The 27492-nt window shown below is 49.5% G+C and overlaps 1 protein-coding gene across 1 annotated transcript in view; it reads left to right on the forward strand.

The window, feature by feature from the left end:
- The first annotated feature begins 859 nt into the window (after positions 1–859).
- The window catches only part of CSF1R (colony stimulating factor 1 receptor), a 247587-nt gene continuing 220954 nt past the window's right edge, over positions 860–27492 (forward strand). Inside the window, exon 1 of the mRNA XM_086931314.1 lies at positions 860–1026. Coding sequence (XP_086787440.1) covers positions 978–1026 — 49 coding nt within the window. The 5' untranslated portion in view covers positions 860–977. The remainder of the gene's footprint in view (positions 1027–27492) is intronic.

A 27492-nucleotide genomic window follows, 5' to 3' on the forward strand; every position in this document is an offset into this window, starting at 1 on the left:
AGCGCTCTGGCAACCGACTCTCTGGCTTCCCTAGGGAGCAAGGGGAAAAACTTGCGGAGCATTTTCAGAGTGGCAAAACAGGTGCCTGTAAGTTTTTTGATGTGGTGTCACATTTGCGAAAGATAAAACTATTGGCATTGTAAATAACAAAGCTATTAATTTTGCTATTTTCAAAACAAGCACATAAATAAAAAAAGTGTCCTTTACAATACCAATAGCTCAAACTTTCCTAATGCGAGACCTATTGCATTGCTGTGCTTCTCTCCCCTGCTGCACTGTCCTGCTCTCTAGAGATGTGGCCTAACGACCAGAGCTGCCATCTAAGTCACGTAAATACAAAACATGTTGCATTCCAAATTCTATAGGTGTCACATTCGCGAAAGTTATAACTATTGGCATTGTAAATGACAAAGCTATCAATTTAGCTATTTTAAAAAGCAACAAATAAATAAAATATTTGTCATTTACAAGACCAATAGCTCCAACTTTTCTAATGCGAGACCTATTGCATTTCCAATGCTTGTTATACATGTCAAGGTTGCCCTCTCATACTAGTTGGCTACACCAATAGTATATTATAACACGATAAATAAGCCAATATTAACTATAAAACTTTAAAACTAAAAGTTTCTTCAGGTCTTGAGGAAAGGATACCGGGGCTTAACACAACTGGGCTCTTCTTCAACTGGAGGCTTCTGCTGTTCCGTATAAAACCCGTTGCAACCCCCACTTACTTGTCACCTCTTCAGGCTTTCATTCTCCTGATATTTTCAGAGATGTCCCAATCTGCGGTCGGCTCCAAAAAGGAGAAGTTTCGTCCGGGTTAAGTGATCGCCCGGCGCGTGTACGCTTCAGACGTCTTTCCTACTCACGCCGACAGGGAGTTCTGGGTTGCCACGGCCTGCTGCGCAGTCTGCACGAGTACACCGCCTCGCGCATCGTCCAGAAGAGGCCCGGCTGCGCGCGAGGGGGACATCATGGGCCCCGTGTGCCTGGCGCTGATAGTCGTAGTCTGCGCCCGCCAAGGTACGTTAGAGGGCCGCTGCGTGGGTGATATGGCCGTTGAGGAAACGTTTAGGTTATTTAGGGATCGAGACAATTTAGCTGTTATTTATGGTTTCTTGCTTGATAAATGAGTGTTATTGAGTTAGGTTAGGTGATAACAAATTCCAACCCCCTCCATCTTGTTCAAGGGGCTGGAGGAGCCAGTTAACTTAAAACTTTCTAAAATTATTGTTTCTTATCTGATGCCTGAACTGGTGACGGCTCTTCCACGAAAGTGCAGAGGCCAACTCTTAAAAATCTGCATGCTGCTCTTCTTCGGACGTCAAAACAGCCCCTAATAACAAGTCATTCATTGACTGGAGAGGCAGTGCTGCACATGTCTTTCGTGTGAGCCAACACACACTGTTGTTGTGTGCCAGCACTGGTTTCTCTGTGTGCATGAAGGCAGTACATCTGAAGGATTTGGGGGTGGCCATGGGCAAGGCATATTTTGAGGGACCCTGTTGGGAACAACTACTTTGAATTTTATTAGCCATTTTCTCCTAAATCATGATTTCCAATCTTTTCTGTAGTGAGAGCTACTTCTGATCAGTGAAAATCATCATGAGGTACTGAAGGCTAAGCAACTCACGCATTTTTACCACCCACCCAGCTTCATTGACTTTAAGCCTAATGCCCATAGAGCCAGGCACCGTGATTTGAATAAAATGCTTTGAATGGGGTCACTGGGATAGGGCTGTCATGTTTGTCAGTGAGAGCGTGGTCTTTGGGGAGTACGACCATGTGTGTATATGAATGGGATGTATGTGTGTCGGTGACTGACAGCCTGTGTCATATGTACTTGTGACACAGGACATACCTTTTGTCCTTTTTGGCATAGTTAAATGTATAACACAAACATGCAACTATTTATTTTAAATGGTAGAAATTTAAAGTGCAGAAAATGTTTTGCACAAATGTTCATAATTTGGAACTTTTTTTGCACCTTAAATTTCTCCCATTTAAAATATTGTCTGCATTTTTCAGTTTTAAATATGGCACTGTGTGAACCAGCCACTGTGATCAAAATGCCTGCCCGGTGTAAACGTAACACTTTGAAATGGGAGAAAATTAAAATGAAGAGTTAACTTTATGTTTATATGGATGCCATAAAACACATCATTTAATTTATTTCCCATTTCGAAATGTCGTGCTCCTATTGGCCTGTAGAAATGATGCCATATTTATAACAGAAAAATATAGCCATTTGTTAAAATCAGAGGAACTTAAAGTAAAAAACATGCTTCATAAAACATTAAGACATTATTGGCCTAATTGAAAGTGGAGAAACGCATTAAGATGTATTGTTTCATATAAATATTTTTCTTCACTGTATATTTCTCCAATTAAAAAAATTACTGTATTTTTAAGTTATTAATATGGTACTGTGTCTACTGGCCACTGGGAGCAGGAGGCCTTCTGTTTGTAGGTGTGACACTTTGAAATGGGAGGAAATCAAAATGAAGAGTTTACATAACCATTAAGGTAACTTTTCATTTTCATTTTCTCTCATTTAGAAGCATTCAGAAACATAATTTTGTTCTGAAACCCCAATATTGAGTTGACAATAACTTTTATTTAAGAGCTAAATACCTCAGTGGTTAGTTCTTCCCCTCTGTGCTCCAGCCTGGGTTGTACATCTGACTGAGCACAGCTCATTATCAGGCCCTGCTATCTGCAGACCTGATAAAGATAATGAAAAATAAACACAAACACCCCCTTAACTTTAAAAGCAAAATGTGACACTCTGCTTATTTAACAAGCATTGGAAATGCAATATGGCTCGCATTAGGAAAGTTTGAGCTATTGGTCTTATAAATGATTTTTTTTATTTATGTTTTTTTTTTAAATAGCTAAATTAATAGCTTTGTCATTTACAATGCCAATAGTTATAACTTTCGCAAATGTGACACCTATAGCATTTGTAATGCAACATGTTTTGTATTTACGTGACTTAGATGTATTGATATTACAAATAACAATGGCTTTTAATTTTTTTAAATAATTAATACTTAAATAATTTATTTAATTTGTAATGGCAATAGCTTAAACTTTTGTAAATAACTTTTGTGAAGATTATGTTCATTGTTTTTTATTGTGACGAAAATCCAAGAACAGAAGTGAAATATTAACATCTTTTTGTGATTTGTAATAAAGCGTGAAAGCTTGAAAACAGCTTGAAACATTGAAAGAACATATTTGAACCAGTGATGCTGTGGTTGCGTTGAGTGATGCTGTTGTTGCGCTGAGTGATGCTGTGGTTGCGCTGAGTGATGCTGTGGTTGCGCTGAGTGAATCTGTGGTGCTGTGTGGTGGGTGCATATGTGGAGCTGTGTGGTGGGTGCATCTGTGGAGCTGTGTGGTGGGTGCCTCGGTGGAGCTGTGTCCTGGGTGCATCGGTGGAGCTTTGTGGTGGGTGCCTTGGTGGAGCTGTATGGTGGGTGCCTCGGTGGAGCTGTGTGGTGGGTGCATCGGTGGAGCTGTGTGGTGGGTGCATCGGTGGATCTGGGTGGTGGGTGAATCGGTGGAGCTGTGTGGTGGCTGCATCGGTGGAGCTGTGTGGTGGGTGCATCGGTGGAGCTGTGTGGTGGGTGCCTCGGTGAAGCTGTGTGGTGGGTGCATCAGTGGAGCTGTGTAGGTGGAGCTGTGTGGTGGGTGCAGTGGTGGAGTTGTGTGGTGGGTGCATCAGTGGAGCTGTGTGGTGGGTGCCTCGGTGGAGCTCTGTGGTGGGTGCATCGGTGAAGCTGTGTGGTGGGTGCATCGGTGGAGCTTAGTGGGTGTATTGGTGGAGCTTGGAGCATTGGTGGAGCTGTGTGGTGGGTGCATCGATGGAGCTCTGTGGTGGGTGCATCAGTGGAGCTGTGTGGTGGGTGCATCGGTGGAGCTGGGTGGTGGGTGCATCGGTGGAGCTGTGTAGGTGGAGCTGGGTGGTGGGTGCATCAGTGGAGCTGGGTGGTGGGTGCATCAGTGGAGCTGTGTGGTGGGTGCATCGGTGGAGCTGTGTGGTGGGTGCATCGGTGGAGCTTAGTGGGTGCATTGGTGGAGCTGTGTGGTGGGTGCATCGGTGGAGCTTAGTTGGTGCATCAGTGGAGCTGTGTGGTGGGTGCATCGGTGGAGCTGTGTGGTGGGTGCCTCGGCCGAGCTGTGTGGTGGGTGCATCGGTGGAGCTGTGTCGGTAGAGCTGTGTGGTGGGTGCATCGGTGGAGCTGGGTGGTGGGTGCATCGGTGGAGCTGTGTTGGTGGAGCTGTGTGGTGGGAGCATCGGTGGAGCTGGGTGGTGGGTGCATCAGTGGAGCTGTGTGGTGGGTGCATCGGTGGGGCTGTGTGGTGGGTGCATCGGAGGAGCTTAGTTGGTGCATCAGTGGAGCTGGGTGGTGGGTGCCTCTGCGGAGCTGTGTGGTGGGTGCCTCGGCGGAGCTGTGTGGTGGGTGTCTCGGCAGAGCTGTGTGATGGGTGCATCGGTGGAGCTGTGTGGTGGGTGCTTCTGTGGAGCTGTGTGGTGGGTGCATCTGTGGAGCTGTGTGGTGGATGCATCTGTGGAGCTGTGTGGTGGGTGTATCTGTGGAGATGTGTGGTGAGTGCCTCGTGGAGCTGTGTGGTGGGTGCATCGGTGGAGCTGTGTGGTGTGTGCCTTGGTGGAGCTGTATAGTGGGTGCCTCGGTGGAGCTGTGTGGTGAGTGCATCGGTGGAGCTGTGTGGTGGGTGTATCAGTGGAGCTGTGTGGTGGGTGCATCGGTGGAGCTGTGTGGTGGGTGCCTCGGCGGAGCTGTGTGGTGGGTGCATCAGTGGAGCTGTGTGGTGGGTGCATCGGTGGAGCTGTGTCGGTGGAGCTGTGTGGTGGTTGCATCAGTGGAGCTGTGTGGTGGGTGCATCGGTGGAGCTGTGTCGGTGGAACTGTGTTGTGGGTGCATCGGTGGAGCTGTGTGGTGGGTGCATCGGTGGAGCTGGGTGGTGGGTGCATCAGTGGAGCTGTGTGGTGGGTGCATCAGTGGAGCTGGGTGGTGGGTGCATCGGTGGAGCTGTGTGGTGGGTGCATCTGTGGAGCTGTGTGGTGGGTGCATCTGTGGAGCTGTGTGGTGGGTGCCTCGGTGGAGCTGTGTGGTGGGTGCATCAGTGGAGCTGTGTGGTGGGTGCATCGGTGGAGCTGTGTGGTGGGTGCCTCGGCGGAGCTGTGTGGTGGGTGCATCGGTGGAGCTGTGTGGTGGGTGCATTGGTGGAGCTGTGTAGGTGGAGCTATTTGGTGGGTGCATCGATGTAGCTGTGTCGGTGGAGCTGTGTGGTGGGTGCATCGGTGGAGCTGGGCGGTGGGTGCATCGGTGGAGCTGTGTCAGTGGAGCTGTGTAGTGGCTGCATCGGTGGAGCTGTGTGGTGGGTGCATAAGTGGAGCTGTGTGGTGGGTGCATCCGTGGAGCTGTGTGGTGGGTGCCTCGGTGGAGCTGTGTGGTGGGTGCATTGGTGGAGCTGTGTAGGTGGAGCTTTGTGGTGGGTGCATCGGTGGAGATGTGTGGTGGGTGCATTGGTGGAGCTGTGTGGTGGGTGCCTCGGTGGAACTGTGCGGTGGGTGCATCAGTGGAGCTGGGTGGTGGGTGCATCGGTGGAGCTGTGTAGGTGGAGCTGTGTGGTGGGTGCATCGGTGGAGATGTGTGGTGGGTGCATTGGCGGAGCTGTGTGGTGGGCGCATCGGTGGAGCTGTGTGGTGGGTGCCTCAGTGGAGCTCTGTGGTGGGTGCATCGGTGAAGCTGTGTGGTGGGTGCATCGGTGGAGCTGTGTGGTGGGTGCATTGGTGGATCTTAGTTGGAGCATCGGTGGAGCTGTGTGGTGGGTTCATCGGTGAAGCTGGGTGGTGGGTGCATCAGTGGAGCTGTGTGGTGGGTGCATCAGTGGAGCTGGGTGGTGGGTGCATCTGTGGAGCTGTGTGGTGGGTGCATCTGTGGAGCTGTGTGGTGGGTGCCTTGGTGGAGTTGTGTCTTGGGTGCTTCAGTGGAGCTGTGTGGTGGGGTCATCTGTGGAGCTCTGTGGTGGGTGCATCGGTGGAGCTGTGTGGGTGGAGCTGTGTGGTGGTTGCATCAGTGGTGCTGTGTGGTTGGTGCATCGGTGGAGCTGTGTCGGTGGAGCTGTGTGGTGGTTGCATCAGTGGAGCTGTGTCAGTGGAGCTGTGTGGTGGGTGCATTGGTGGAGCTGGGTGGTGGGTGCATCAGTGGAGCTGTGTGGTGGGTGCATCGGTAAAGCTGGGTGGTGGGTGCATCTGTGGAGCTGTGTGGTGGGTGCATCTGTGGAGCTGTGTGGTGGGTGCATCAGAGGAGCTGGGTGGTGGGTGCATCAGTGGAGCTGTGTGGTGGGTGCATCTGTGGAGCTGTGGGGTGGGGGCATCTCTGGAGTTGTGTGGTGGGTGCATCTGTGGAGCTGTGTGGTGGGTGCATCGGTGGAGCTGGGTGGTGGGTGCATCGGAGGAGCTGTGTGGTGGGTGCATCTGTGGAGCTGTGTGGTGGGTGCCTCGGTGGAGCTGTGTGGTGGGTGCATCGGTGGAGCTGTGTGGTGGGTGCCTCGGCGGAGCTGTGTGGTGGGTGCATCGGTGGAGCTGTGTGGTGGGTGCATTGGTGGAGCTGTGTAGGTGGAGCTATTTGGTGGGTGCATCGATGTAGGTGTGTCGGTGGAGCTGTGTGGTGGGTGCATCGGTGGAGCTGGGCGGTGGGTGCATCGGTGGAGCTGTGTCAGTGGAGCTGTGTAGTGGCTGCATTGGTGGAGCTGTGTGGTGGGTGCATAAGTGGAGCTGTGTGGTGGGTGCATCCGTGGAGCTGTGTGGTGGGTGCCTCGGTGGAGCTGTGTTGTGGGTGCATTGGTGGAGCTGTGTAGGTGGAGCTTTGTGGTGGGTGCATCGGTGGAGATGTGTGGTGGGTGCATTGGTGGAGCTGTGTGGTGGGTGCCTCGGTGGAACTGTGCGGTGGGTGCATCAGTGGAGCTGGGTGGTGGGTGCATCCGTGGAGCTGGGTGGTGGGTGCATCGGTGGAGCTGTGTAGGTGGAGCTGTGTGGTGGGGGCATCGGTGGAGCTGGGTGGTGGGTGCGTCGGTGGAGCTGGGTGGTGGGTGCATCGGTGGAGCTGTGTAGCTGGAGCTGTGTGGTGGGGGCATCGGTGGAGCTGGGTGGTGGGTGCATCAGTGGAGCTGTGTGGTGGGTGCATCGGTGGGGCTGTGTGGTGGGTGCATCGGTGGAGCTTAGTTGGTGCATCAGTGGAGCTGTGTGGTGGGTGCCACGGCAGAGCTGTGTGGTGGGTGCATCGGTGGAGCTGTGTGGTGGGTGCTTCTGTGGAGATGTGTGGTGGGTGCATTGGTGGAGCTGTGTAGGTGGAGCTTTGTGGTGGGTGCATTGGTGGAGCTGTGTAGGTGGAGCTGTGTGGTGGGTGCCACGGCAGAGCTGTGTGGTGGGTGCATCGGTGGAGCTGTGTGGTGGGTGCTTCTGTGGAGATGTGTGGTGGGTGCATCTGTGGAGCTGTGTGGTGGATGCATCTGTGGAGCTGTGTGGTGGGTGTATCTGTGGAGCTGTGTGGTGAGGGCCTCGGTGGAGCTGTGTGGTGGGTGCATCGGTGGAGCTGTGTGGTGTGTGCCTTGGTGGAGCTGTATAGTGGGTGCCTCAGTGGAGCTGTGTGGTGAGTGCATCGGTGGAGCTGTGTGGTGGGTGCATCAGTGGAGCTGTGTGGTGGGTGCATCGGTGGAGCTGTGTGGTGGGTGCCTCGGCGGAGCTGTGTGGTGGGTGCATCAGTGGAGCTGTGTGGTGGGTGCATCGGTGGAGCTGTGTCGGTGGAGCTGTGTGGTGGTTGCATCAGTGGAGCTGTTTGGTGGGTGCATCAGTGGAGCTGTGTCGGTGGAACTGTGTTGTGGGTGCATCGGTGGAGCTGTGTGGTGGGTGCATCGGTGGAGCTGGGTGGTGGGTGCATCAGTGGAGCTGTGTGGTGGGTGCATCAGTGGAGCTGGGTGGTGGGTGCATCGGTGGAGCTGTGTGGTGGGTGCATCTGTGGAGCTGTGTGGTGGGTGCATCTGTGGAGCTGTGTGGTGGGTGCCTCGGTGGAGCTGTGTGGTGGGTGCATCAGTGGAGCTGTGTGGTGGGTGCATCGGTGGAGCTGTGTGGTGGGTGCCTCGGCGGAGCTGTGTGGTGGGTGCGTCGGTGGAGCTGTGTGGTGGGTGCATTGGTGGAGCTGTGTAGGTGGAGCTATTTGGTGGGTGCATCGATGTAGCTTTGTCGGTGGAGCTGTGTGGTGGGTGCATCGGTGGAGCTGGGCGGTGGGTGCATCGGTGGAGCTGTGTCAGTGGAGCTGTGTAGTGGCTGCATCGGTGGAGCTGTGTGGTGGGTGCATAAGTGGAGCTGTGTGGTGGGTGCATCCGTGGAGCTGTGTGGTGGGTGCCTCGGTGGAGCTGTGTGGTGGGTGCATTGGTGGAGCTGTGTAGGTGGAGCTTTGTGGTGGGTGCATCGGTGGAGATGTGTGGTGGGTGCATTGGTGGAGCTGTGTGGTGGGTGCCTCGGTGGAACTTTGCGGTGGGTGCATCAGTGGAGCTGGGTGGTGGGTGCATCGGTGGAGCTGTGTAGGTGGAGCTGTGTGGTGGGTGCATCGGTGGAGATGTGTGGTGGGTGCATTGGCGGAGCTGTGTGGTGGGTGCATCGGTGGAGCTGTGTGGTGGGTGCCTCAGTGGAGCTCTGTGGTGGGTGTATCGGTGAAGCTGTGTGGTGGGTGCATCGGTGGAGCTGTGTGGTGGGTGCATTGGTGGAGCTTAGTTGGAGCATCGGTGGAGCTGTGTGGTGGGTGCATCGGTGGAGCTGGGTGGTGGGTGCATCAGTGGAGCTGTGTGGTGGGTGCATCGGTGGAGCTGGGTGGTGGGTGCATCTGTGGAGCTGTGTGGTCGGTGCATCTGTGGAGCTGTGTGGTGGGTGCCTTGGTGGAGCTGTGTCTTGGGTGCATCAGTGGAGCTGTGTGGTGGGGTCATCTGTGGAGCTCTGTGGTGGGTACATCGGTGGAGCTGTGTGGGTGGAGCTGTGTGGTGGTTGCATCAGTGGAGCTGTGTGGTGGGTGCATCGGTGGAGCTGTGTGGTGGTTGCATCAGTGGAGCTGTGTCAGTGGAGCTGTGTGGTGGGTGCATTGGTGGAGCTGGGTGGTGGGTGCATCAGTGGAGCTGTGTGGTGGGTGCATCGGTAGAGCTGGGTGGTGGGTGCATCTGTGGAGCTGTGTGGTGGGTGCATCTGTGGAGCTGTGTGGTGGGTGCATCAGAGGAGCTGGGTGGTGGGTGCATCAGTGGAGCTGTGTGGTGGGTGCATCTGTGGAGCTGTGTGGTGGGGGCATCTGTGGAGCTGTGTGGTGGGTGCATCTGTAGAGCTGTGTGGTGGGTGCATCGGTGGAGCTGGGTGGTGGGTGCATCGGAGGAGCTGTGTGGTGGGTGCATCTGTGGAGCTGTGTGGTGGGTGCCTCGGTGGAGCTGTGTGGTGGGTGCATCGGTGGAGCTGTGTGGTGGGTGACTCGGCGGAGCTGTGTGGTGGGTGCATCGGTGGAGCTGTGTGGTGGGTGCATTGGTGGAGCTGTGTAGGTGGAGCTATTTGGTGGGTGCATCGATGTAGGTGTGTCGGTGGAGCTGTGTGGTGGGTGCATCGGTGGAGCTGGGCGGTGGGTGCATCGGTGGAGCTGTGTCAGTGGAGCTGTGTAGTGGCTGCATCGGTGGAGCTGTGTGGTGGGTGCATAAGTGGAGCTGTGTGGTGGGTGCATCCGTGGAGCTGTGTGGTGGGTGCCTCGGTGGAGCTGTGTGGTGGGTGCATTGGTGGAGCTGTGTAGGTGGAGCTTTGTGGTGGGTGCGTCGGTGGAGATGTGTGGTGGGTGCATTGGTGGAGCTGTGTGGTGGGTGCCTCGGTGGAACTGTGCGGTGGGTGCATCAGTGGAGCTGGGTGGTGGGTGCATCGGTGGAGCTGTGTAGGTGGAGCTGTGTGGTGGGTGCATCGGTGGACATGTGTGGTGGGTGCATTGGCGGAGCTGTGTAGTGGGTGCATCGGTGGAGCTGTGTGGTGGGTGCCTCAGTGGAGCTCTGTGGTGGGTGCATCGGTGAAGCTGTGTGGTGGGTGCATCGGTGGAGCTGTGTGGTGGGTGCATTGGTGGAGCTGGGTGGTGGGTGCATCTGTGGAGCTGTGTGGTGGGTGCATCTGTGGAGCTGTGTGGTGGGTGCCTTGGTGGAGCTGTGTCTTGGGTGCATCAGTGGAGCTGTGTGGTGGGGTCATCTGTGGAGCTCTGTGGTGGGTGCATCGGTGGAGCTGTGTGGTGGTTGCATCAGTGGAGCTGTGTGATGGGTGCATCGGTGGAGCTGTGTCGGTGGAGCTGTGTGGTGGTTGCATCAGTGGAGCTGTGTGGTGGGTGCATCAGTGGAGCTGTGTCAGTGGAGCTGTGTGGTAGGTGCATTGGTGGAGCTGGGTGGTGGGTGCATCAGTGGAGCTGTGTGGTGGGGGCATCTGTGGAGCTGTGTGGTGGGTGCATCTGTGGATCTGTGTGGTAGGTGCATCAGTGGAGCTGGGTGGTGGGTGCATCGGAGGAGCTGTGTGGTGGGTGCATCTGTGGAGCTGTGTGGTGGGTGCCTCGGTGGAGCTGTGTGGTGGGTGCATCGGTGGAGCTGTGTGGTGGGTGCATCGGTGGAACTGTGTGATGGGTACATCGGTGGAGCTGTGGAGCTGTTTGGTGGGTGCATTGGTGGAGCTGTGTGGTGGGTGCATCAGTGGAGCTGTGTCGGTGGAGCTGTGTGGTGGGTGCATCGGTGGAGCCTAGTTGGAGCATCGGTGGAGCTGTGTGGTGGGTGCATCAGTGGAGCTGGGTGGTGGGTGCATCAGTGGAGCTGTGTGGTGGGTGCATCGGTGGAGCTGGGTGGTGGGTGCATCTGTGGAGCTGTGTGGTGGGTGCATCTGTGGAGCTGTGTGGTGGGTGCCTTGGTGGAGCTGTGTCTTGGGTGCATCAGTGGAGCTGTGTGGTGGGGTCATCTGTGGAGCTCTGTGGTGGGTGCATCGGTGGAGCTGTGTGGTGGTTGCATCAGTGGAGCTGTGTGGTGGGTGCATCGGTGGAGCTGTGTCGGTGGAGCTGTGTGGTGGTTGCATCAGTGGAGCTGTGTGGTGGGTGCATCAGTGGAGCTGTGTCAGTGGAGCTGTGTGGTGGGTGCATTGGTGGAGCTGGGTGGTGGGTGCATCAGTGGAGCTGTGTGGTGGGTGCATCGGTAGAGCTGGGTGGTGGGTGCATCTGTGGAGCTGTGTGGTGGGTGCATCTGTGGAGCTGTGTGGTGGGTGCATCAGAGGAGCTGGGTGGTTGGTGCATCAGTGGAGCTGTGTGGTGGGTGCATCTGTGGAGCTGTGTGGTGGGGGCATCTGTGGAGCTGTGTGGTGGGTGCATCTGTGGATCTGTGTGGTGGGTGCATCGGTGGAGCTGGGTGGTGGGTGCATCGGAGGAGCTGTGTGGTGGGTGCATCTGTGGAGCTGTGTGGTGGGTGCCTCGGTGGAGCTGTGTGGTGGGTGCATCGGTGGAGCTGTGTGGTGGGTGCATCGGTGGAACTGTGTGATGGGTGCATCGGTGGAGCTGTGGAGCTGTTTGGTGGGTGCATTGGTGGAGCTGTGTGGTGGGTGCATCAGTGGAGCTGTGTCGGTGGAGCTTTGTGGTGGGTGCATCGGTGGAGCTGTGTGGTGGGTGCATCGGTGGAGCTGTGTAGTGGGTGCATCGGTGGAGCTGTGTGGTGGGTGCATCTGTGGAGCTGTGTGGTGGGTGCATCTGTTGAGCTGTGTGGTGGGTGCCTCGGTGGAGCTGTGTGGTGGGTGCATAGGTGGAGCTGTGTGGTGGGTGCATCGGTGGAGCTGTGTGGTAGGTGCCTCGGTGGAGCTGTGTCGGTGGAGCTTTGTGGTGGTTGCATCAGTGGAGCTGTGTGGTGGGTGCATCGGTGGAGCTGTGTCGGTGGAGCTGTGTGGTGGTTGCATCGGTGGAGCTGTGTCGGTGGAACTGTGTTGTGGGTGCATCGGTGGAGCTGTGTGGTGGGTGCATCGGTGGAGCTGGGTGGTGGATGCATCAGTGGAGCTGTGTGGTGGGTGCATCAGTGGAGCTGGGTGGTGGGCGCATCGGTGGAGCTGTGTGGTGGGTGCATCTGTGGAGCTGTGTTGTGGGTGCATCTGTGGAGCTGTGTGGTGGGTGCCTCAGTGGAGCTGTGTGGTGGGTGCATCGGTGGAGCTGTGTGGTGGGTGCATCGGTGGAGCTGGGTGGTGGGCGCATCGGTGGAGCTGTGTGGTGGGTGCCTCGGTGGAGCTGTGTGGTGGGTGCATCGGTGGAGCTGTGTGGTGGGTGCATCGGTGGAGCTGTGTGGTGGGTGCATCGGTGGAACTGTGTGATGGGTGCATCGGTGGAGCTGTGTGGTGAGTGCATCGGTGGAGCTGTGTAGGTGGAGCTGTGTGGTGGGTGGCACTTTTTATAAATCATTAGTAAAAGAGTTTAATGAAATTCAACTAAAACCCATATATAGCAGAAGAGGAGAAAGCTCTAGTAACGGGATTCAGGATGAATGTATTCCTTTGAAGCAAATCGCCAGCATGTGAAAGGTGTAAAATAGCAATCAGCATAAAACGAAAATGCCAGCAAAAGAGTTTATAAAATTCTGTGTGGCCCTGATAAAATAATTAGAGCGTTTAATTATATCATGACCAAAAACGGTTATTGTTTCAAGAGCAGCGTGCGAGATGGTTAGGCTGCAATATAAACAAGCCCTCGGCATTGCTGTGGTGGGAAGGGGGGCGGGGAGAGGCAAGAAGGGAAGAATAGGGGCCGGGAGAAGCAGCCTTTGATGTGCCGGCCGGCCGTGCAGTGAATAATTAGGGGAGGAGAAATGCCGGCTGGGGGAAGCTTGAGATGCCTGAGGAGGCTGGTGGCTTTGATGTTCACGCGCTCTCGGGCACTGCAACAAATCGCCGAGATGGTTAAACTCTGTTTAAGCCACAAGATAGCTTACCAGCTATACGCTTCAGCGCATCAGCAGGCGAGCCCTAAAAATCAACTCAAGGCTGCAAGCTTTAAAGGTGTCTACAGCTACTGAAAGCTTGTGATATACTTGTACTAAATCAAGCCTGCGTGATGCTAAACAGTGCTTAATTATATGCTAATCGTTTAGCAAAAGAGTCACACAAAACAGTTAAAATATGTGCTGCCCATTGCACGAAAATCCTTAAAATGACACTGGATAGTCTGAGATAGCGATAGGGAAAGAATAGGAAGATTCAGGGAAAAACGAGAAAAAACGAGAAAGTTCAGTTTCCCAGAGGGTACATAGGAAGATGCAGGTTGTGGGCAATTTCCCACTTGACCCATGTCTTAAAACGTCTCTGCATGAAGGGAGCACGCACTTCTGTCTTGTAGTATTTTTTTTGTGTGAAGGCAACGTGCACATTTGTGTTTCAAAGGGAAGCTCACGCTGTTGCTGAACGTGTTGTTTGTGTTCCTTGGGTCAAGGAAGCTTCTACTTCAGTTTCTCTGTGCTCGTGCTACTCTCTGTCTCTGACATTTCCCCTGATCTTGCTAGTACGGGATCCTTGCAGGGCTGGAGAGAAGCCTTCAATTAACCTTCCTGACAGTTTGCCTATAAGGTCAGTCAGTGTGTGGGCCAGAATCGTTTTAAGGCATGGGCTAAGAGGGCTGTGGCCCACGGCCCCCACCTTGCAAGAGACCCACTTGTTAAGCTTTCAGAGCAGTCACAGACATGCCTATAGTTTTTCAATAACCATTTTGTTAACGTGCGTTCTTTAATTCGAAGGCAGCCCAGGCTGCCCCGCCAGCCCTGCCACTACTTGAGAGATAGTGATGGATAAAGAAAAATACCTACTGGGCTCAGGTTAGTTTCAGCATTGCTTTAACCTGTTAAAGTTCTCAGGTCCAGCCCAACATCTCAGGCCTTTGTCTTTGAGCACCATGTGCTGTTTACTATGCTGTAAAGATTGGTATTGTGAGTTCCCTCTGTGACTGCATCGTCCTTTTGTACCTGTTCCGGTTTTTAGTCTTGATTTCCCGGATATTACCACAAACATGGACTACAGCAAGCAGAAATGGATTTAGCCTCCCATGCTTTACAAACCACCTACAGTGTGCCTTTACAAGTTCAAAGCTGTCCTGATTTGCAAATGTGCACCACTTTTTATCTATCTTATTCGCTAATGGGAGGGCGGGGCACTGAGTCTATTTTTTTCCCCACTTCAACCATGGAGGGATACATGCATTGATGTAACTCATACAGTATGAACCAGGAGCGTGTACTCATTCTCTCGGTGGTCTGTGTGTAGCGTCCTTCCCATCCCGGGAGCATGCAAATGAATACCATCTCACGGAGCTCTGAATTGCACATCTTTTTTCCTCAGCATGCAATCACATTCTGTTCTCTGATTACATCATACCCATTAACAACCACACCATAACACTTTCCAGGAAGTTGCGTACCTACTCTATTGAGTCCGCCTAGAACCCCATGGGTGTTAGCACCCATAGTCTCACAACACTACACTGGGTGAGAGAAGATGTGGCCTAACGACTAGAGCGGTCGACCTCGAAGCTGAGAAACTGGGTTCGCGTCTCGGCAGGGCCTCTCAACATATTGTGATTCTGGGCAAATCACTTAATCTCCCTGTGCCTAACAAAAATGAATGTGTCCGTCTGTAAGGCAACTAGTGCTCATGTAAAGTGCTCTGATACCTTCGGTTTGAGTTTGTGCTACATAAAACAAAAACAAGAAAAAGATGGCACTGAATCTGGCCAGTCTGTGCTTGTTCTGTAACTGAGCGAAACCTTTCTTGTTTTTACCTCTGTGTGCCCAGGAAACCTACACTATTTGTGTGTAACAGAAACTTTTAATACTTTAGCATATGCACCTGTTCCTTATGTGTGAGGTGAACTTGTATTACTATTATTGTGCCATACCTGTAGTGTGTATGAAAATAGGATTGTACTGTACCTGTTCTACATTGTGACTGTCCTAATGTATGTGGAATGTTTGAACTTTGGTCTGTGGGATATGGTTAAATGTTTGATTGAAACATGCACTGCTTCTCTAGCAGAGTTGTTTAGTTTGCCTACTACATAAGACCACAGAGAGCATACAAAAACCACAATAAGACGTTTCAAGGACTGAGTGGCTGAGGTTACTTCAAAAATTAGTCTTGACGTACTTTTTGAGCTGAGTAAAAGAAGGAGCAAGCTTGATGTGTGTCAAGGGAGCATTCCAAAAATATTCAGTGGAGCCAGAGAAAGACCATTACAATGTATTCATATTTATGAAATAGGACGTTTCAGTGCACAGAAGAGCTCTGCGCTCAAATTCAGAAAGCCACTAGGGATCTTTAGTTGTAACAGGTTTTAAGATTGGTTATTTAGAGACCTTTCAGAGTTATGCAAGCGGACGTGTCTTTGTTTGTTGATTCCAGGCATAACCATTTGAGCGTGGTGTACATGAGTTAGGCAGTCGAATTTCTTGATATTAGAGACAGACAAGCAACAGAGTGGAGATCACCAGTTTGAGGGACAAGCAGTAATTTATGGAAACTAGTAAGGAGAGGATTTCCATAGTAAACTATGCCCAATATTTTTGTAAAGACTTCATGTTTTATCTCACTTTAAGTTAAAGGCATGCAATCAGGGGCATAGTTTTGGTATGGGAGTCAAAATGAAACCCACATTTTAAAACAAAACTTTTCTGTACAGCAGTGACAACATCCCTTTGGTTCAGATTCAGGGGTTAAAGTCTCTCGAGCCGGACAGAGGGAATCTTGTCATTTTGGTTTAGCTGCGAGAAGGACAAATCCATTTTAGTACATTGACCTTTAGTTTTAGCTATGCCATCGGTACCTGTATCTTGGTTAGACAGATAGAGAGTAAAAGAAGATTCTTTTAAACTTCGAATCGTTAGGTGGAGCTTAACGTACTGCTGAAAGGAGTTCTAAGATACGGTCAGTATATAACTAAGATGTTTAGCAGCGAACTGGAAGTCTTGTAGGGCTCATAATGTTGAATGCTCTGGAAGTAAAGGGGCTAAATGGGTAGGATTAAAAACTGCCACATGATATGCAGATAAACAAGAACTTCATGGGACCAACGAATAACAAGGTAGGGGGTGCATTGCTATTACATTTTGAAAACAGCAGAAAGGATAGTCGAAACAGCGCCAAATTGACTTGGCAGTCAGGGAAGCAGTTATCAATACATCCAAAATTGAAATAACCTAGCCAAGAAGATGCGATAGGTGACTTAGCTGGGAGATAAAGCCACTCCGGTTATCAGTGGATTGATGCAACAGTCAGGGAAAGGCACTTTCAAGATTGAATCACAGGACCCTGAATCCACGTTTGATTTGTTTTAATTTTGTTTTCCTCTTGTTTTCTACTGCATACCTTTTGAGTTTTGATTAAGAGAACACACTTCATGAAAACAATGCAAGAACTGCAAAGTCAATTGGAACCGTTAATATTTATCCAAGCTTGCATAGAAAATATGCTGTATCTTTGCCTCGTCCCATAGTACAATCAATACAAATGTATTTTTACAAAGGAAATGTTCAATACAGAAGTAAGAAAATAAGGTGTCAGTAAAGGTCCATGAGAGACACCACATGGGTCTAGAGAGGGTTCATAGAAAGTTTTTGATCTTAACTGGTTGGAATCTGCTAGGTAGAACTTAAAGAAGAGAGTGAAAATGTCCATTCTATTGTTAAGAAAATTGAGAGCAATGGTTAATTGTACCAAAAGCTGCTGATCGATTCAGTAGGACTAATTAGACACAAGTGACCTACATCAAACATCATGAAGTTAACATCAATAATCATTAGCAGACTGGCATTACTGCTGTAACCGCAACAGAAGCCCAATTGAAAGTTGCTCTCCAGCTGATACTCCATGGTGTTTTCAATTAGTTGATTGACAACACACCTTAAAGTAATCTTTGTTTCCTTGGGGGAGTCCAGAATTGGGTGTTTACTTCTCAGCTAGATTAGAATCAGTATTGTCTTTTTCTAGGAGTGGCTAGCATTACCAGTTTTAGGAGGGCATGCTCCATAACCTTGTATCAGGAACGTTTTAATGCTGTTCAGTCACTGTTGGTTGAGAGAAGATTTATACTTGTTAGTGAGGCAAGCAAGAATGGACTCAGGAGATAAAGGCACTCATTACCTGTGATGAACTAAAATCCAATGCAACAACTGTTTGCACAGTGATCAGAATTATGAGTTGCGTGGAAAAGACTGAGAAGTGTTTTCTCTAAATCTCACACTTATCAGTTCCCAAGTGTTGCCATGTATGATATATCTATTTTTTTTAATGTAGGACAAAAATATGGTGCCAGTGTATGAAACACCCCAAAATTCATTGTGTATAAGAGGAAGTAATATTATTCAGGTGAAATGATAAAGGTAAAAAGAGCTGTTGTTACTGCATCTCAGCAGTGCTTAAATCACGTGGGTTATTCCCCCTGTGGATAGGTCAGAGGATTAACTATTGAAGAAGAGTATACAAGGAAATCTATGATTTACTTCTATCCTTGTGTGTACTCAGAATTTTTGTACAATAAATTGAAGTCAGATATATATGCAAGCTGTAGCAATAAACCTTTGGTGCATACATTTCCATTTTTTTTAGACTCTATGAATCAGACAATTGGAGACTGGTACAGCCACTGTAGTCAGCTTTACCTCTGCTTAAGTGATAAAGAAACTGTCAAAGGCGGGTACATTTGCCTGCTTCTTCTTGTCTCTCAATGCCTAGAGGAGGCAAACACGGGCAGCATAAATTGATGCAGCAGTGGTGCCTGCCCTTTTCCTCCCACTGGGCAAACCTGGAGAAGGTAGAGCAAGACGTCTGATGGTGGTACCACACCATCTGCAGCTACTCCACTTCTCATAGCGACCCGAAGGTAGGCTGAGGAGATTCTAGTGTAACAATAGCCTCCACTCACTGGACGGACCCAGTAGGGGTGTAAGAAGTCAGCTGAATTCCTTGAGACCTGACTTCAGCTTACAATATATGTTAGATACGTTGTTTAGGTATAACAGCTTCATATGGAAGCTGTAAAAGACAAAAGTAATTATAGAAGAAATGTGTGGGGTTCACAGAAACCATGGGGTACTATGCAGTTAAGTGGAGGAATGGGAAAATCACATTGAGATATAATCACAACGATGATGAATGATAACAAGTAATTGGAATTTCTTGCTATGTCTTTAAACAAATAATGGAAATTGGACGTCCACTTTTACTCAGGGCTCCATTCTAAATTGTCTGTAATTCTGTTTCGTATCCCCCAACCCAAAGTTATCAAGACTGGTGAGGGAGGCACCGGTAATATCAGGGGGTAAAAATAGTCCAACTACAAAAATTAGAAAGTTGTGTAAGCAAATCAGTATTTATGTACTGATGCCTGCATGTTGTTGACCAGTATGTCATTCCCTCAAAATCCCACGACTGGAGGTATTTCTACTCAACTGCAGTTACCAAAGTCTGAGGGTGAAGTACTCCATCTTGTAATTCCGATTCAACAGTAAGTCCTGCTAACAATCAAATCAGGTTTATTGGGACACTCAAAATAAAGGATTGTAAAATAGATTTGTGGAACCTTTATTTGAGAAACATTAGGATTGGCAGGTAAAAGGAAAGAAGGTAGGATTGGAAATTAAGAACAATTGTGCCATCAAGATTACATTTGAGATGTTTACAATTTTCCACAGAGTGGCACATTATCTGAACATAGATAGATGTTCCATGTTGAAAGAGGGAACATTCTAGGAGGAAGTAAGCACGGAAAGTACTCATCAAGGAGCTAAAATAACAATCAAGCATTACAACTGTAACATCAAGGTTGAAGTCTGCTCAAAATTGGTGGGTGTTAAAGTCTTCAGGCTTTCATTTCTAATATACATTACAGAAGCACGGTCGTAGTCAATCCTTTTCCAACTGTAACACGACAGGTGTAGTCTACCTAATCACCTGCACCTGCAACCTGCACTATGCGGGAATGACCACTAGGAAGGTCAGTACATGCATAGCAGAGCTCTGCAGCAGTATTAGGTGCAAACGATCTAACACAAAAATTACTACGCATTTCTTGGAAAGACAACATACCACTAACGACATGAGGTGGGTGGTGCTCGAAACAATCCAGAATCGAACACACATTGACAAGAAACTGTTTGAAAAAGAACAACGTTGGGTTTTCAAATTGCGCTCTGATTCCCATGGCCTAAATGATGACATACCGTGGGGACAATTTTCATAAAGACAACCATGACACACTGTCTTGCTGTTACCCTTGACACCCTTATTGGTCATGAATACCGTCAGTTTTAGAAGGATGGGCCATATGTTTACCAAGTAGCTCTCCAGCAACAATACAGTTGGCCAATGCCCTATGAGTGTGTATCTTTTAAAGTTTTAATTAACTAAGGCCAGGAAAATAGCTTCTAATTTCAAGGGTGAGTTCATTTCTAATGAGAGGGGCCACATACAGAATTTATATCCCGTTTTTCTAGGATATAGAGCCAGACATGGATTTACAAAACCATGTATATATTAATCTAACGTTGTTTTTGATTTTTCCACCTAATTTTCTAAATTCATTTCTCAGGAGGGTTTCGACCACAACACCTCCCATAAATTAATTTTATGACAAAATAAACAGTATTGGCACACTTATCCCCCAAAGAAGTATGTGACATACTCCCAATATGGCCAACGCCATTGCCATTGGCTGACGGCCATTTTCTAACTCCCAAGCAGACTATGCCTTTCCGCAATGACAATGCGGAAACAGTAGTTTAAAAGCAGGAACCGGACCCGCACTCACCAATATGCGGTCCGAAGGTTCCAGTATAGGTGACTAAGCCTGCGTATCTTAGGTGCAAGTAAGTGCCCGTTTTTCACTCAAATAGGTGCAGAAAGACGGCGGACTACAGGCACAACCAGATATAAGTCTGTTTTGCGTTTCTACCAATATAGCCTCTAACACAGCAATATTTTCCTCTGCATTTTCTCCCTTAAAACTAGATTCAAGAGATACCAACAACTCTCCGTGACCATGGGGCAAAGCTAGGTCCTCGAAAAATGTATGTAATTATCTGTCTTGCATTGTGTGTGTGTTGTGTCACGGAGTGCCAGTTTCACTTTTCTTAACCAATGACACTTTTTCCTAAAAACACGTCAATCAGTTTCCTTTATTCTGGACTAAGGCACAAGGAATGTTTTACATAAAACCTCACATTCTGTGTCTTTCATGTGCAGAGATTAAGATTACAGAAGTTATAATGTAATGTGAAGGGGTCCTTGTAACCATATTTTGTGTTTTCTACCCTACAGATACTACGTGACTTATCAAATATACGTATGTACTAATCCATGCTTTACTGTTGCAGCATTTTATTTATTAAGAATTTACCTCACTTGAGCACAACTAGGAGTGGGGAACACAGGTCTGGTCCCTGTGTAGTCCTGACGAACAGCTTGGGGAACGCTCGAAACATGTTGACTCAAATTACTAGGTACACCTAACCCATTGTATTTAGGACCCCTAGTGTTCTACCCCGTTTTTTTTAATCATACCTACTAGGAGCAAGAATAAATCATCGTCGCCCAGTAGATAGGTAGTTTTAACTCACTTCTAAACCCACTCCACTTCACTCCACTGACTGCACTACGCATAGTCCATCACTTCAGTGCTCCTACGTAATTCCGCAAGTCGTAGCACTCCTCAGTCCGTAGAGGACTGGGATGGCCCCATGTCACAGTGGGGAAACCCTGGTGAGTGAGGGGACTCAGGAAAGAAAACTTTTTCTTTCTGACATTTAATTCTTCCAACTCCAGCGAGTGTTGTGAATACCAATCACCCAAGGGCTAGGTTCTTGATCCCCAGATTCAGGGATTTTCAGGTCCACATTCCCTCAAAATCCCACGACTGGAGGTATTTCTACTCACCTGCAGTTACCAAAGTCTGTAGGTGAAGTACTCCATCTTGTAATTACAATTGAACAGTAAGTCCTGCTAACAATCAAATCAGGTTTATTGGGACACTCAAAATAAAGGACTGTAAAATAGATTTGTGGAACCTTTATTTGAGAAACATTAGGATTGGCAGGTAAAAGGAAAGAAGGTAGAACTGGAAATTAGGAACAATTGTGCCATCAAGATTACATTTGAGATGTTTACATTTTTCCACAGAGTGACACATTATCTGAACATAGATAGATGTTCCATGTTGAAAGAGGGAACATTCTAGGAGGAAGTAAGCACGGAAAGTACTCATCAAGGAGCTAAAATAACAATCAAGCAATACAACTGTAACATCAAGGTTGAAGTCTGCTCAAAACTAGTGGGTGTTAAAGTCTGTCTTCAGGCTTTCATTTCTAATATACATTACAGAAGCATGGTCGTAGTCAATAATGTGACACCTCACTGTATGGAAAATCTAGTATTTGTACCTTTAATAACATTGCCTATCCTCCTGACCAATGTGCTCTAAGCCAGGAAGAAACAAATGCTTTGGTGGACTTGTAAGAGAAGGCAACATTTGGAGATGGCCTGTGAAAGGGTTCAAAACTTATAATACAACTAATGAAGAGATACTCAGAATGTGTGTTTGGACTGCTGAGTCAAGAGGCATAATAAAGCACTATCCACCTAAGATGCCTTTAACGTCCGTCATCTGCTACTGTCCAGAACACAACTCAGACAGATGTAAGTACTGATTGTTCGTGAAGAGAAGCATTTGCAACCTGGGAGTCTGCCAAGGGTCTGCTAAGGGAAAACAGAGCCTCCAGTCTCCACTGTGTGCTACACACAGCTGTTCTGCACCGCACACACTGAATGTGTGCAGGCAGCATAGCAGTATCCCAGTGCTCAATCAATCATTCAGGGTGTTTAAAGCACTCCACTCACCCGTGAGGGTCTCAAAGCACTCAGAGAGGGTGCGGCTCCGGTTCAGCCGAAGAGCCAAGTCTTGAGGCTCTTTCTGAAGGTGTGTAGAGTAGGGGAGCGTCTGATGTTGAGTCTGAGCTAGTTCCAGGCCTTGGCCGCGATGTCGGAGAAGGATCTTCCACCCGCTCTGGTTCTGCGAATGCGTGGGGTTTCGGCCAGGGTGAGGTCGGCGGAGCAGAGGTTCCTTTTGGGTGCATAGAAGGAGACTCTTTCATTGAGGTATTTGGGTCCGATGTTATTGAGGGATTTGTATGCGTGGGTAAGTAGCTTGAAAGTTACTCTCTTCTCGACGGGGAACCAGTGGAGGTCTTGCAGGAGTTGGGTGATGTGCTCATGTTGTAGGATGCCGGGGACGAGTCTGGCTGCGCTGTTCTGGATGGTTTGGAGTTTGCGTAGCAGGGATTTATTGATTCCAGCATAGAAGGTGTTTCCGTAGTCCAGTCTTCTTGTTATTAGTGCATGGGTGACGGTCTTTCTGGTGTTGAAGCAGGTGGAGGCGATGGTGTTGATCTGTGGGGTCAGGGTGAGGAAGGAGTTGAGTTTGATGCCGAGGTTCCAGGCGTGCTCGGTGGGGGGGTGTGGGGTGCCGAGGGTGGAGGGCTGGCACAGAGCACAAAACACAGTTGGGATGATTTGCTGAGGGCAGTCTGGATACCAGTTTGGAATACAAAATAAGTGCTAGAATCAGATTCTGGTTGGTTCCAGCTCTGTTCCAGCACTGATTTGAGTACTTGAGGCCGAGAGAGAGGCTGGTTAGAAAAATGTTTAATGTTGTACCCTGCATTGACCAAAAAAAAACATGTTTGTTAAGATACAAAAACATCAGTGTTATCATCAGAACACATGTTTGGTTAAAGGATGCATTTCATTTGACCAAACATACATATTGGCATATAATCTACATCATACAACATTGAATTCTGCACCTCTTTGGCTTGAGCAGTGGGAGAACATGTGGATGAGCGTTTGACATGTAACCCTGTGCCCACTACCCCAGAGGTAGAAGTCAGGAAACCTCCTGTTGCTTCTTTTGGTCCAATGCCTCTTTTAAGAATTTGTAGATTGAAAATAAATACAACATTTTTTTTTTGTATTTTAAGAAAGCAGCTTGGTAACAGAGGCTAATAGTAAGCTCAGCCTGACTTTGAATGGGTGGCTTAAATTGAAGCTCTCGATGTTCAAAAATCGCTTGAATGAGGAACATCAAAATTAAGCATATAAAGATGAAAAAAGTGGCCCGATTTTTTAAAAATACAACCTAATTTAAGATCATTTGATTCCTATTTAATTATTGAACAAACCTTTAATATCGCCGATCATTAAGAGATGGTTTAGTGTAAATGGTCATACTCTTCAATTTCGATAATACATTTCTCGCCATGACTTTGACCAACAGGTTAGTGAGACTAGCAATGTATTTTTGATACATTTAGTGACTGAGAAATGTGATGTCTTTTTTGGGAATCTTTAATAGCAAAAGCCTCTAAATACGAAGTAATACTATTATTGGCGATGTGGATAGTGCTGTTTCTATATTCTAATAATAATGTTTCTCATTGATGCCCATTTGAACTATGAAACAACGCACCATGGCAAAGGGTTATTGGATGCTGGCCAGCAGCATTCTTCGTGGAGTTACTTTAGGATTACGGTTGTGACGAAGTGCCGGATAGGCAGGTCTCAGAATTTGTCCCATTGAAGTTTGGAAGGACTGTTGGAGCTACAATGCCAGGAACACTCAGGATTGCCACTTCACCCTGCCATAGACTTAAATCTGCAGTAGTAACATGATGCATACACCGCAGTGCTTTTCATGCCAGTCATGCACTGCTGGACAGCTGAACTGCATAACAGGATACATTTTTTCCTGTGTTTCTGCTGGAATCTAGCAATCGAGAAAAAGGGAAATCTCAATTTTGTGCTTTTGTGTATCTAAAGCTGCACTTTGATGCAGATGCTCATGGGCCAACTAATCCAGTGCATTTGTTATGTATACACTGGAGGACTAAGGTCCACTCAATGCTACTGGATCAGCTTTGCAAGTCCATTTTTTATGCACACACCGATAGGCTAGAGTCCACCCAGTGCTACTGGCATAGCTATCCGGTTTAATTTATATGTACACACCAGTGGACTAAAGTCCACTTGATGCTACTGGGACAGCTAACCAAGCCCATTAATTATGCACACAACGTCAGGCTAGAGTTCACTCGATGCAGCAGGTACAAGTAACCAAACCCCTCTATTATATAAACAAACCGGTGGGCTAGGGTCCATTCAATTCTGCTGGGGCACCTAACCTAGTCAATTTATTTGCAGATGCTGAAAGACCAAGTCCACTTGTTACAGTTGTACCAAGGGTAATGCTTTGAGCCAGTGGGCACTTGGGATGGGTGTCTAAGGGATCAGGCGTGTGACTAACAACCATGTTGCACTAGTGAAAGTCAGATCCGGAGACAATATTAATGATCGACTTAGGACCTAGAACCAACTCAGCAGAGAGGAATTGAGCACAGCAAAAACGTCAGCACCTCTCCAGTGGCTCTGTTTGAGGAGAGCTACTTCTAAAAAGAATGAGTTAAAAATGGGTCTAAGTGGAGTACATTAGAGTTATGTTTAAAAAAGAATTATGCAAAAAAGACAGCATTTTTACACCAACTCAGAAGATTAAATACATTACTTTACAGTCTGACACGGACACCAAGCATTATTTCTCTAATTCCTTCTCCCTCTGTAGCACATCTGCATTTCGTTCCTGTTTGGATCACCCATGTATGAAACCTTTTATGCACAAGTGTACTGATACGCAATACATGACTTTTTTAGGTCTCGCCTAGACGAAAGCAAAAGCGAAGCTTTTGCTGTCTAGGGCGAGACAACTTATGTTGCTACTTTCGGGGGAATGTGGACAGCAAAGTGCCACGCGCTTTTGCTGGCGAGATTGGACCTCGTGGGCGCGCACGCCCAGCCGGCGCCGTGCACATCCCCTGCCTGGTGCGCGCTCTTCAATGAATGAAAGTGAAACTGGCTGCAGTGCCTCGCATCCATTTTTTTTTTTTTTTTTTTTTTTTTTTTTTTTTTAAATATATTTTTATTGCAGGAATCAGTAAAACAATACAGTAACGACCAGTATCGTATTATAAACAACTTATACAAGATATAGCCCACCGACCCCCTTCCATAACGTTACTATATAGCCAATCAGCCCATATCCCTGGGGTTGGGCGGCAAATGCAGCTGGGGTCAGTAGGATGCTGGAGCTGGTCCGGATAACACACTGTCCGTCATCTGCTTTTCTAAACAAACCCCAAACCCCAAAAAGAAACCCCCCCCTCAAAATTCCCAGTTACTGTGAAACCCCCCCCTCCCCCCCTCCCCCACCATCAGCGCCAGGGAGCTCATCAACATAGGATCCACTGCTTGACCCACGGGGAAGGTAATAGTGCTGTCAATGCTAATGTTTAACGGGACTCGGGTCGAGTTGCTTCTTCACTTTCGGAGTCGCTGGGGGTACAATAATCTCTGAGGGCCTGCACCAGCGTTTCCCATTCTAACGCGGCTTCCTGCGCCTGCTCATTGCCCTGCCTCCAAGCCAACTGATACCGCAGCGCGCTCTCACCCGCCGCCCATTTCAAAAGCTCACTGTGCCATCTGCTGCCTGTAGGACCAGCTCGTGCCTTCCAATTCCTGGTCACCTCTCGCTTAGCAAGTAGGAGCCCCAGGTCGATAAATTTACTGGTGATTTTATTCCGGGGGGTATGGGGGAACCAGTGCAATAGCCCTACCGCCACATCGAATGATAAGTGCCTCCCCGTCACCTCTTCCAGGGTCGCCGCCACCTCCTGCCAGTAGGACGTCAGTCCTGGACAGGCCCATAGCATGTGTAGGAGGTCCGCCTCCTGAGCCGGGCACCTAGGGCATTCCGCTGAAGCCGTGGCAAAATAACGCCTGATCTTTACCGGGGTCAGGTACGCCCTATGGAGAACATAATAGTGGACCAGTTGGAAACGGGCGCCACGTGTGCCCTTCCAGGCTCGTCTCACCAGCTGGGACCAGGTCGTCTCCGGGATCTCCCTACCAATGTCCTCTTCCCAGCGGGACTTCAGTGTGGCGAGAGGAACCAACCCCTCGGCAATCAACCTGCCGTAGAGGCAAGTGACCGCCTTCACCGTGCCCGCCGACATCATTACGTACTGGCACACCTGAGACAATTGAGGTTCCTCTAGCCCGTTTTGCCAGTGCGCCTGGATCGCTCGCACAATGGCCGAGTGCAGCAGAAAGTCGCCCCGGGGGATCCCAAAGCGGTCAATGAGATCCTGAAAGGACAGGAGCGCTCCGTCCTCGTACAGGTCCCCGACGAGCTGTAAACCGGAATCCTCCCAGTCCGCCAGTCGTGACCAATCTCCTCCGTGTGGGAGGGCCGTCAGCATCCCCAATGGTATTTCAGGCGCATATGGCGTCCGTAGGCGACCTCTGTTATGAGCCCGATTCCAACAGAGTCGGACAGTCCGCTCCTCCATCGACAGGTCCCGTAGAACTAAGCGCTGTCGCAGCGCGATAAAGGAGAGGACGTGCCTGGCCATACCCGTCCCTCTACCGTCCTCCGGGCCTCTGAACTCCCTGGCTATCTCCTGGGTGTAGGTCTGGAGCTGCGCCGCTAGGTAATACTTCTCGAAGTCCGGCACAGCGAGCCCCCCCTCGTCTTTCGGCCTCATCAGGGTATTGAGGGCCACCCGCCGCCGGCCCGTTCCCCAAAGGAACCCGACCACCATAGACCGCAAGCGACGAAACGTAGCCGGTGGGACCCAGATCGGCAAAGTCCGAAAGTAATACAATAGTCGGGGGAGCGCCACCATTTTAAGCAAGGCTATGCGTCCCGCCACGGAGAGCGGCAGCGTGGCCCAAAAGTCCATGCTACCTCGGAGTGCTCGTATGCAACGGGCAATGTTTCCATCTAGGAGGTCGGGTTGGTCGTGGTACACAAATACCCCCAGGTATTTAAAGCAGTCGGGCTCCCATCTGATCTCCTTACTTAGCGCAGGAGTGGGGGTACCCCTACGCATCGGGAAGAGGCAGGTCTTAGACCAATTCACTTGGAGGCCTGAGACCGCTCCGAACTCCGTTAGCGCTAATTCCGCTCCCCGTAATGCGTCGACCGGGTCCTCCAGGAAGAGCAACAGGTCGTCCGCATAGAGCGAGACGTAATGTGGGCCCGCTGCTGTCCATAAGCCCGTATAATGGGCTCCCGAGCGAAGATGTATCGCTAGTGGCTCCACCGCTAGTGCAAAAAGAAGCGGGGATAAGGAGCACCCTTGCCGCGTGCCACGCTCCACCGGATATCGCGATGAAATCAAAGGGCCCGATCTAACCCTGGCCGAAGCGGAAGCGTAGAGGACTGCTGTCCATTTGACAAATCCCTCCCCGAGGCCGAATTTCCGTAATACCGTGCATAGGTAGTCCCACTCCAGGCTATCGAA

Source organism: Lissotriton vulgaris, chromosome 7, assembly GCF_964263255.1.
Source record: "Lissotriton vulgaris chromosome 7, aLisVul1.2, whole genome shotgun sequence".
Lineage (NCBI taxonomy): Eukaryota > Metazoa > Chordata > Amphibia > Caudata > Salamandridae > Lissotriton > Lissotriton vulgaris.